The 12,378-nt window shown below is 38.2% G+C and overlaps 1 protein-coding gene across 1 annotated transcript in view; it reads right to left on the bottom strand.

Moving 5' to 3' along the window:
- The window catches only part of CCDC175 (coiled-coil domain containing 175), a gene marked incomplete at both ends in the record, with an annotated part of 75,147 nt that overhangs the window by 6,817 nt on the left and 55,952 nt on the right, over nucleotides 1-12,378 (bottom strand). The window contains 4 exons of the mRNA XM_082649364.1: nucleotides 212-255; nucleotides 3,844-3,946; nucleotides 7,136-7,288; nucleotides 8,797-8,876. Coding sequence (XP_082505490.1) covers nucleotides 212-255; nucleotides 3,844-3,946; nucleotides 7,136-7,288; nucleotides 8,797-8,876 — 380 coding nt within the window. The remainder of the gene's footprint in view (nucleotides 1-211; nucleotides 256-3,843; nucleotides 3,947-7,135; nucleotides 7,289-8,796; nucleotides 8,877-12,378) is intronic.

Below are 12,378 nucleotides of genomic sequence, written 5' to 3'. Positions count from 1 at the left end.
TGAAGTGTTGAATAAAGCCAATAAGATCTTTAAATTTTACTCAGTTGAAATTTGTTTTCTAACAGCACAAAGGATACATTTTAGGATATGATGATCACACCAGCTCTGTCACTCCCCACAAATCCTGACCTCTTTCCTTACACACACACTTATTAGGTAGGTGAATATCTTAGAAGTATGATACTTATGGAGGCAACACAAAAAAGCTCACCTTAAGTGTAGTCCAAAATTCAGTCCACAAATCCGAATATTGTGCTAAATTAAAGATTTTTAAAATGCAAAAGTTAGTGAAATAATTTGAACATTTTTATTCAAGTAACACTATTCGTTTTTCAAAAATTATTTTTATCTAAAAATTCCTACTTCCAGGGCTTCCCTGGTGGCGCAGTGGTTGAGAGTCCGCCTGCCGATGCAGGGGACACGGGTTCGTGCCCCGGTTCGGGAAGAACCCACATGCCGCGGAGCGGCTGGGCCCGTGAGCCATGGCCGCTGAGCCTGCGCGTCCGGAGCCTGTTGCTCCGCAACAGGAGAGGCCACAACAGTGAGAGGCCCGCGTACCGCAAAAAAAAAATTAATTAATTAATTAATTAAAAAAATAAAAATTCCTACTTCCAAAATGTCAGAACAACACTTGCCCTCCCACTTTAAACAAGGTGAAAATGGGACTAAATGTATAAAACAAGTATATTTGTTTCAATATCCAGTTTTCAGATACTGGAGAGTGCGCAGTACAGAACTGTGACACCTGAAAGAAGGGGGAGAAATGTGAGCGCTATGACCACTGGGCTCTCTGCTGGGGGTGTGAGCAGAGCAAGGCAGTCTCACACAGATAGAGAAATCTGCTCAAAGATTAGCAAATCAAATCCAGCAATATATGAAAACAATACTAGGTTTTGAACAAGTGGGTTTTATCCCTGGAGTGGAAGATTGGTTTGACGTTCCAAAATCAATCAATGCAATTTCCCATACTAACGTCGTAAAGGAGAAATACCACCTGAGCATCTCGGTAGCTGCTTGAGTCACTGAGGTCATTCACACAGGCACTGCATGTCTATGTGACTGACCCCCTCCAATAAATACCCTGGACATCCAAGCCCCTGTGAGCTCCCCTGCCTAGCACCACTTTGCATGTGTCACACGTCATTGCTGGGGGAATTAAGTGCATCTTTGCAACTCCACTGGGAGAGGATGCCTGCAAGCTTGCACCTGGTTTCCTCCAAGCCCTTTTGCCCTTTGCTGATTTTACTCAGTACCCTTCACTGTAATAGACAATAACTATAAAGTATAACAACTTCTGAGTCCTGTGAATCCTTCCAGCTAATCACCAAGAATGGGGACTGTCTTGAGGACCTCTAAAACAATACGAAGAGCTGTAAAATCTTGCTGAGAAAAATTAAAGAAGTTCTAAATAAATGGAGATATATACTGTGTTCTTGGATTGGAAATCTTCATTTTGTTAAGATGTCAATTCTCCCCAAATTGATTTACAGATTCAACACAAACCCAATTAAGATCCCAGCAGGGGTATGTGTGTGTGGTGCGTATAGATTAATAAGCTGATTCTAAAACTTATATGGAAATCAAAAGATCTAAAATAGCCAAAATAATTCTAACAGAGAAGCACAAATGTGGAGAACTTGCATTACATGATTTCCAGACTGAATATGAAGCTACAGTAACCAGGACAGTGTGACACTGGTGTACAGTTACATATTTAGAATAAAGGAACAGACTCATAAAACTGATTTTTTAAAAACATCGTTTGAGTAATACAGTGCTAAAAGGAGAGTCTTTTCAAAAATTGTGCTGGCACAATTGAATATGCATAAGAGAAAACCATGACATTTCAACCCTTACCTCATATCATATGAAAAAGTTAACTTGAAATGAATCAGGGATCTAGACATAAAAGCTAAACTAAAAACTCAGAGATAACGTAGGAAAAAATCTTTGAGAACTTGGCTTAGGCAAAAATGTATTAGACATGAGCACATGTGATTCATTATTCTATGCGCTACTTTTCAGTAAGTTTTAAATTTTTCTTAATAAAAAGTTGAAAAAAAATGTATTAGACAGGACACAGAAAATACTAACCCTAAAAGACAAACTAGATAAAGCAGTCTTTGTTCAAAAGAAAATTTTTAACTTCTTTTCTAAGACACCATTAAGAAAATGAAAAGTCAAGCCTCAGACTGAAAAAGGACTCATTTCCAGACTATATAACGATTTTAACTCAATAAGAAACACAAAGAACACAAAGCAATACGCAAAAGATTTGGACAGACATGTGGCAGATTGTATTTTCCAGAGATGGCTCCACGATATATTTCATCTCAAATGCTCTTCCCCCAACATGATGCTGACACTCTTCCCATTAGTAGTGATGTCTCTGTCCCCTCCCCTTTTGCCTGGTGACTGCCTCAACCATTAGGACATTGTGGAAGTGGTACTCTGACTACCAAGGTCAAGTCACAACAATGCCATGAACTTCCACTTTGTTTTCTTGGGATGCTAACTTTTGGAACACAGCAGGCCAAGCAGCTACATGCATGGAGTGGCCACATGGAGGTGTTCTGGTTAACAGTCTCCCCTGAATTCATCTGAGAGCCAGCATCGACACCAGAATTGTGAGTGAGTGGGTCTTCAGATGATTCCAGTCCCCAGCTGCTGAATTACCCCCCAGCCATCAAGTGGCCCCAACCGATGTCATGTAGAACAGACAGGAGTTGCCTCCACTAAGTTCTAACCAAATTGACTATTTGTGAGCAAAGTAATTTGTAACGTCATGCTGTAATAGATAATTTGTTCACGACACTTCACAAAAAATGATATATAAGTGGCCAAAAAGCATATGAAAAGATACTTAACAACCTTAGTCAAGAGGAAATATCATGGGGCTTCCCTGGTGGCGCAGTGGTTGAGGGTCTGCCTGCCGATGCAGGGGATATGGGTTCGTGCCCCGGTCCAGGAGGATCCCACATGCCGCGGCGCGGCTGGGCCCGTGAGCCATGGCCGCTGAGCCTGCGCGTCCGGAGCCTGTGCTCCGCAACGGGAGAGGCCACAGCAGTGAGAGGCCCGCGTATCACAAAAAAAAAAAAAAAAAAGAGGAAATATCATTACATGCCTAGTAAATGGCTAAAATGTTAACAATTTTAAGTGTTTTGACAATTTTAATTGTTGGTGAGGATGTGGAGTATCCCATTGATAGTGGGATGATAAATTTGTACAAGTACTTTGGCAAACTGGCCATTTCTTATAAAGTTAAACCTGTTACACTAACGGTGTAACCCAGCGATTCCCCTACTTTGTATATACCCAAGAGAAATGAAAACAAATATTCTCAAAAACACTTATAAACAAATAGCAACCCCAAACTGGAAACAATCCAAATGTCCTTCATCTAGAGAATGGATAAACAAAATATGGTATATCCATTTAATGGAACACTACTATACAGCTGTAAAAAAGAGCCAATGATGATATATGCAACAACATGGATGGATCTTAAAAAACACTTTGCTGAGTGAAAGGAGCCAGGTACAAAAGAGTGCATGCTCTATCATTCCATTTATATCTAATCCTTAGGGACAGAAGGCACCTCAATGGTTTCTAGGGACTGGAGGTAGGGTGGGAAATCAACCACAAAGGAACACAAGGGACGTTTTTCAATGATGAAAATGTTCTATATCTTTCTTGTGGTACTAGTCGTTCTAGTGGTACGTACATTTGTCAAAACACATTGAACTTAAGATGGGTGCATTTTATTATATGCAAACCAGTAAAACTGATTTAAACAAAACTTTATTTTTTATATGTAAAGGTCATTCATGACACATTACTTACTCTGAAGAGCTGTCAGCTGAGACGACAGGTCACCTGAGGTGCACATGAGGTCTTCTGCTCCCTTTCTGTGTTGCTCTGTGCTGTTCTTTATGTATGCAATATACTGGAAATTAAAGGCATGTGTTTGCTTTAAGCCATTTAGTTAATTATCCATGCAGTCACTTAGCAAACATTTATTGATTCCTCCTCTGTGTGACCTACCATTCTAGGTACAAGGGTAACAGTGGTGAACATAGCCCTTGTTAAGCTTACATTCTGGTGAGGGAGGTAAAGGACATTACTTCCTAGTAAGCATTTCAACAGCCAAGTAAACATGGTATTCTGAATTTGCCACAAAAACGAATTAAAAGGTATTCTGCCTAAACACACTGTCTTCACAGGAAAAAAAAATGATTTTTTTTTTGCAAAATGTGTGTTCAGTACGTTACAAGGCAGCACTGATGCCTCACTGGAGGCGTTCATAAGACCTCACAGAGATCAAGTCAGGAGAGCCTATGGAATTGCTCACTCTAGTTGGATGTTTCATTGCATTGGGTGGCAGTGGTAGCAGTGGTTTGAGTGTTAAAGTCATGGCTTTCTGTTCTGACCACCCAATGCTCAGGACCTCTAAAGTCTCTGGGAACTCTGAAAGTATGGGCTTTGGGATATAATGTTGGCACTGGCCCAGTTTCAAGCGAGAATTAGTCAAATACTAGAAACTACTGATAAAAATCTTAGAAATAGTGTCTGGTACCGTTGGAGAAGTAGACATGGAACTGTTCCAGAGGACTGTGTTTATAAGCATGTTTCAGAGGGTCTCTCATGCAGCCTTGATCTTGTGGCAGTCTTTGCATGGCTTGCTGGAAGGTTTTGTAGTAAACCAAAGTGCAAGTCACCTTACGCCAAGTCCAAGTCATCATTCTCGCTCTCTTTGAACATGGATCACTATTCGTAGACTTGCCTAGCTCAGCAGGCCTCTCGTAACTCTCCAACTTTCCTCTCTTAGTCCCCCTTTTTGGTCTCCTCTTCTGTTGACTCTTTAAGAGCTGTCTTTCTCCAGAACTCTGTTCACACCTCACTGTTCTCATTCACTATCCCTGAGGAGTTTCACCATCTCCCAGGTGTAAAGCCTACCTCTATGCTAATGACACCCTGTCAGACTTTTCCCTGGAGCTCCTCCCGTGGTGTGATTAGGTGCTCTTGCTCTGGGTGACTCTGTATATGCACCCTGTGTAGACTGTTACACTTAACAACCAAATTGTAATTCCATTTGATACCCATCTCCCCAGTTAGACTGCGAGCTTTCTAAGGGCTTGGGACCATGTCTTACTCATATTTGTATTCACTGTGCCTTCCCTAGAGTTTGGGACTCACTGATGCTTAAAATGTTTGTCGAATGAAGGGATGCGATCATTAAAACAGAGTGGTAAGTGAATAAGATAAACGAATAGGGTCATCCAGGGACTAGTAGGTGGACCTTGAATCCAAAAACAGAACTTTTAGAATCAGTCTTTAACATAGTCAGTCATCCATTTGCTCACCCATTGCCAAAACAGCAATGAAAATTCCAGTTAGATTAATAAATAATCTACATCATCTTGATAGAAGACAGCCTGGTGGAATATTTCACAGGTGGATGAAATTTCTTACAAGGTTGTTTCAAGGGCTAGAATGAAGATGTGTCAGATGTGTGCAGGTTCTTGCTGATGGTACCTGGGCTCTGCAGAGCACATCTACCTTTTCAAAGTACATTAGTACCTCTTATGCCATTTTAATTCTACCAAAAAACACATGATATTAGTGGGAAAATTGTTGCCATTTAACCAATGGAAAAAAATATTGCTCAAAGAGGTAAAGAGATTATCCCCTTACTTAGAGTCTTACCACTGTAGGACTGTTTTCATTTTTCCAGTTATTAAAAATTCAAAAAAAACCCCAAAGAGACTCAGTTTCCTAATCTATAAAAGGGACATAATGTAATATCCACATACATTATCCAGGTTATTGTGAGCATCAAATGGGACTGAATTCCTTTTACATGTGCGGCATTGTGCAAAACTCTTGAAATACATTGATACAGATCCTGATCTTTGAGGTCAATAAGGTTTACCAGAAAAAAATATTTTTTAAATTGCATTCCTTTTGCACTTTCAGTTTACAAAGAAGTCACCTTCACACTATGAATTTAGGAGTTATTCCCATTTTAAGGGGAGAAAAATGAAGCTCACAAGTGATCTGCCCGAAGTCACACAGGGTTACCAGTGAGTGACAGATTCAAATAAGTAACTCAAGTATAAATAAGTAAAATTTAATCATTTGAGATTGAGACCTTAACTTTAGGGGTTGGATGAACAAATTCCTTTGCTTTAAAAAAAAGCTGCAATCAATATGAAACAGACAGCCTAACTTTTTAAATAGGCACAAGATCTGGACAGGTACTTCACAAAGAGGGCATCCAAGTGGCCAACAACCTATGAATAGATGCTTCATTAATCATCAGGAAAATGCAAATTAAAACCACCAAGGGACACCTCTATACACCCTCCAGAATGATTAAATTGACAAAGGCCGAGTTTCATAGAGAATGAGGAACAACTGTGCTCTCATACACTAGTGCTGGCAGTGGCAGTGAGCGCAACGTCTTTGGGAGACTGGCACTGAGCACTAAAGTGGACCATATGCCTCCCTATGGCTCGAGAATTACACTTGAGATATTTACCCAAAAGAAATATGTAATTTTATTCACTAAAAAACAGGTAGTAGAATGTTCATAGCAACACTCTTTGTAATAGTCCAAATTAGAAACTCTCTAAACCCCCATCAACAGTAGGCTGTATAAATAAACTGTAGTATTAGTTATACAATGGAATACAGTACATACATACAATACAATACAATACAGAACTAAGGAATGAATGAATCATACCTTCACTCAGTAATAAGAATGAACCTCAAAAACATAATGTTGGCCACAGAGTGCATATTGTATCATTTCATACATACAATGTTCAAAAACAGGCAAAACTCGCCTATGGTATTAGAAGTCAGTATAGCATTACCCTTGTTAGGAGGTTAGTGACAGGAAGGCACAATGGAAGATATCTGGATTCTGTTGATGCTTTGTTTCTTGATCTAAGTGTTGGTTACCCAGTGTATTCATTAAGCTGTGCACTTATGATTTGGGCACTTTTCTGTGTGTACTTTAAGTTTCACTTAAAAAGTTTTAAGAGTTATTCTCTCTTCTCTTGTAACTAGTGCAGGTGTAGACAATCAACCAAGACCATTGTGCAAAGTGAAGTGCACTTGAACTTACCTCTTTTAATCTTTTATTTGCCAGAAGCAAATCATCTGTTTTTAGGTCATGTACATAGATTTCATTTTCTAAGTGCTTTAGAACTTCAAAATGAGCTTTGATTTTATGGCTTTCGTGATCTCTTAATTGTTTTAATTCTTGCTTCACTTTATTCTGCTCAAACATAAAACCCACAGTTATTGCATAGAGTTCAACTAGCAGGGCCCCAGTGTATTAGTTCGCCTGGACCACATTCAGAGAGGGGTTCTAATTACAACTGACCCTTGAACAATGCAGGCGTGAGGGGCACAAACCCCCTCCACTCAAAAATCTGCGTGTAACTTTACAGTTGGTCCTCTGTATCCCCAGTTTCACATCCGCTGATTGAACCAACCACAGACCGCCGTAGTACTGTAGTACTCATTCACTGAAAAAAATCTGCATATAAATGGACCCACAGAATTCAAACCTATGTTGTTAAAGGGTCAACTGTAACTCCTTGACCATCAGCAGAGGTTATGGACACCTTCCCTTGAAAAACTTTATATAAACTCCAAAGCGAATGGACTCTGGGAAACGAGTCTATGGATCCCAAGTTAAGAGCCAAAGTTAAGTTGTTGAGACAATTTCACAACATAGAATATACTTTGACATATGAACAATTACCTGGCAAAAGTGGGGAAGCAGGGAGTGGAATTTATTGAGGCTCTTTCAGTGAGGACTTAATATTTCTCAAAAGAAGAAGAATATTACTTTATGGATTTTTCAGAGTTCTCTACAGTTTACTGAATTCTCTAAGCAGTTTTCTATTATTATACTGCTATAAACCACATAATCTTTGTACATTGTATAATCATCCCTAGCAGCATCTTATAAAGAATATAGAATTATATATATAGTATACTTACTTGTAATTTTCCCCTTCATATGTTTCTATTTCCATAATGCACTGAAAGTTACTTTTGAGATCAGTGACTCTCAAAGAATACATTTTATTTTTAATTAACCAACTCCACATACATATGTTTATCATTAAGTATTGATTATAAAATTTGAAAAGGTAGTAAGCATCTATTCACCTGCTCCCATCTCATTCACCCCCTCCACACCCACAACTTTGGCCCACTTATCCTTGTCTTCATAGGAATTTACCAGAATAACAGATCTGAAAAGAACCTTAAGAAGCATACTCTGATCTCTACCTTTTAAATAAGGAAACTGAATCCTCCCCAGTGATTTTCCAGTTTTTTGTTTTGTCTTGTTTTTTGAAATTTCGGCCACGTGGCACGGCACTTGGGATCTTATTCCCTGACCAGGGATCGAACCTGTGCCCCTGGCATTGGAAGGTGGATTCTTAACCACTGGACCACTGGGGAAGTCCCAGGTTACATGTTCATTGCTTCTGAAGTTGCTCTCTCTCTACATACAAACACACACACACGTATATATATGTGTGTATATGTATATATCTATATACATATGTGTATGTTGTGACTAAAAATTTCAAAACATTGATATTAACAGAGTAAGTTTAAAAAATGTGAATTTCTTGAAAACTCTAATGTGCTAGAGTTTAAAAAATGTGAATTTCTTGAAAACTCTAATGTGCTAGGTAAGTATCACTGTCTGTATATACCAATATTCTAATAAAAGAAAAAAGAATGAATACATTGACTCTTTACCGTCTTGTTAAGGTATGTTAAAAAGTCTCTTGACAATTGAGAAATGTCATAATTCAGTAAATTCTGCTCCTGCTTTTGTGCTATAAAAAAGAGAGAGAGGAAAAAATAACCACCTACAATGTTCTTTGATTAAAAGACAATAATCAAAACAAGACATATGCCTGGTTTTAGAAGCCATACACTATGATAAGGCTTATAACAAACACTGGAAGTCAGGCACTCCCCAATGCTGCATCCACCCCTGTGTTTGACTCCTCAGAATCAACCATTTTAAACTCATTTTAACTTTTTCCTCTTACATTTTCTTAAAAATCTTTTTCTTAAAATTTTTTCTTTAAGAAACTTTTTTCTTTCTTAACTTCTTCTGCTCGCTTCCTAACATAGTAGAGGACACAGCCCACTTACCCCCATCCCTACACCTCCCGCCCACACCCGCAGCTCCATGTTCCCTCCCTCAACCTCCTCGTGAAGTTGTGGATTTTGTTTAAATGAATTTTAACTGTTTGGATCATTATGACAATGTAAATATTATTCACTGATGAGACAGTGTAGTATGATTACACTTCCTTTCTTATATAGTTTCTTGTTTTTCCTGGAGGTAAAAATTACCTCACTTTTTAAAAGAATTGCTTAGTTTTCCATGTACATGTCATTAATTCATATCAAAATCTATAACAGAATTGTAAAATCTTTCTGAACATTACTTCCCACGTGGTCAAACACGTTACGTAATCCATCAGTTCCCTTTCTCTACCCTCTCCCACTACCTTCTGTACATTTTTCTTTAGTCCTGCCGCAAAGGTGACCTCCTGGGACTTCCCTCTGCATCTCTCTCATGTTGGACCTCCTACTTTCTGAATCTCATACCTTTTTTCTTCTCTTGATTTATTTCCTCTGTTTATTGAAGCAAATTTTATGTAGCTTCCTGAGACAGAGTAAATGAGATCTTGTATATCTAAATATATCTCTATTCTAAATCTATACTTGACTGGTAGTTTGGATGGGTATCTAATGTTGGAAATTATTTTCTCTCAAAATTTTGAGGCGATGTCTTCTAAATTCTATTATGATATTGATGTAAAGAAGTCTGAGACCATTCTCAGACTTGTGTGAGATCTGCTTTTTCTCTCTAGAAGCTTTTAGGATCTTCTTTTTTTTTTTCTCCTGAAATCCAACAGTGATGTAGCTTAATGTCTTTTCTTTCATATATTGTACTGGGGATTGACAGGCCCTTTAAAATAGGAAGTTCATATTCTCCAGTTCTGAGAAATATGTTTGTAATATTTCATTGATAACTTTATACTTCCCACTTTTTTTCTGGCCTCTTTTTCTGGCCTTCCTGTTAGTCAGATATTTGACACCTCAGAACAGTTTTATAATTTCCTTACCATTTTATCCTGTTATCTCCTTATTTTTTGTTCTATTTTTGGAGAGATTTCCTTAACTTTTCTTATAATCCTATTGAATTCTAAAATTTTAGTTGCTATATTTTTTATTTTTAAGAGCTCTTTTTTGTTCTTTGTTCTTTCTTTTAAGCATCTTGTTCTTTTTCATAAATGCAATATCTTATTTCTCTAAGAATATACTTTAAGATATATTCTCTATACTAGAGAGAACATATATTCTGAGCAATATACAGAGAATATATATGTATTATATATAATAATATACAGAGAATATATACTGAGAATTTATCTTTAAAAGTATTCTTATGTTATTTGTGTTTATGTTTCCACCAAGTTCTGTTTTTCTATCTGCTTTAGTTTATGTCATTCATGCTGGAGTTTTTCCTGAGATGTCTGGTGATCTTTGACTATCTAATCCTACTTAAGGGTGAGGGACTAAAAGGTTTGGTTCCTGGGTGGACTTCACTGTACAGTGATCAGGAAGTGATCACCCATTTTGTTGGGGGGCTCTCTAATGTTAGATTCTGTGGAGCTCTTTGAAACTGTTCAGTGTCCTTGGGGAAGAATCCAACCATCTTCAGGGTGGGGAAGGGATCACAGAAGAGTTATAACACAACTGGCTGGCAGCCTTCATCAAGCTGAGCAGTGGAAGGGGGTCTCAGAACAGCACCTGTTTTCTGCGCTCAGCCATATCTGATATCCTGAAGTTTAGAACCCTCTTGCCCAATTTCTCTGCTGGCATTGTGGAGGAATAGTCAGTCAGTGGCACAGAAGAGGACATTTGACCTGGGGGTCTAACTGCTTGCTATAAAGACTTCCAGCAAATCTTCAGCCCCATGACTCATCTCAGGCTTCACAGTATCCTTGTCCTCCAATGTCCAAGACTTCCCTGGTCCTGAGGAGAGAACTTCTTGTCCTCATGCTATGCTTCTCCGTGAGCACTTACTAGTTAAACTTCTTTTTCTGCTAATACCTCTATCCAATTACACCTTCCAACAATTTGCTGTTAGTTATTATCTGTTGATGTCTTCTCTGCCAGTCTCTTTGTACTTGTGGGTTTATATCTTTAAATAAATCTTTTGCACATATTTTATGAAGTTTTATTAGGGAGCAAAGATAGATGCATGTGTTTTATCCATCATATTTAATCACAAGTCACAACATTATTCTTTATGTGTACTGAGCCTTTATATTCTACCCTCTATAAGTCTCACTCCTGGCAGGTGAAGTATACTTTCCTACTCTCTGAAGCACATTGCTCTTATGTCCCCTTTCCTTCTTTTCTCCTGCCTTCCTCTCTTTTCTCTACTTTCTTCAGTATTTTATCCCTTTTCTTTGACTTAAGAGAATCAGTTCTTGCAATATACTGCAATATATTGCCTATTTTTATACTCATTGTGTTTCTTATATCCTCCAGCCAGTGCAAGAAGGGATGAAGGAAGGGTGGGGGAGTAGAAAATTGGGAACGGAGTACATATATGATGCAAGTCTTGGTAAAAGTGGTAAAAAAACAAGAAAACCTAACTGAGTTGACTAAATGAAAATGTGGCAAAAGTGGAAAATCAACTGAGGAATGGGAACCAGACCCAGGTACTTTTTCTTATAATATTCTTATATTCTTAAAAATCCACCTTCCTTGAAAATTACCACTATTCACTTTGAATATCTGTTTATTTCACACTTGACCATATTGGGTTTCCACATGACTACCCTGTTTTGACACACTGCTTTAATTCCTATCCCCATATTCATCTTTGCCAGCTGGTCAGTCCCAACACAATGCACATTTTTTACTCCCATTCCAGTAAAAAATGTGCAAATTTTCTGTAATTTTGGTCCTGGCCTGATTCCAATGGCACTCCTTCCATCATCTAGAAGATAGAAGTTCTAGAAGTTGTCCTTCTTAATAACCTAAATCCTTGGATAATGATCCTTTACTCCCCAAATTCAAAACAAGACTCTAGGGATGGTTCTGGATCTGTGAAATTTGGGGTTCAGGGTTAGCTGACCACATCCAATTTTTGTGGAGAAAATAATTATCTTCTATATTAAACACACACATGGTGTGCCATGTAATAAAATGCAAAATATGCATACTTTCAGACACATTTCATCTTCTCTATGAAGCCCCCAGATCTGAGACAAGCTCTTATCTATCTCTGCCTTAGGGGCAGAT

This window comes from Grampus griseus (assembly GCF_964374135.1).
Source record: "Grampus griseus genome assembly, chromosome: 2".
Lineage (NCBI taxonomy): Eukaryota > Metazoa > Chordata > Mammalia > Artiodactyla > Delphinidae > Grampus > Grampus griseus.
Note: the sequence above shows the minus strand (reverse complement) of the source record. Positions and strands in the feature narration are given on the sequence as shown.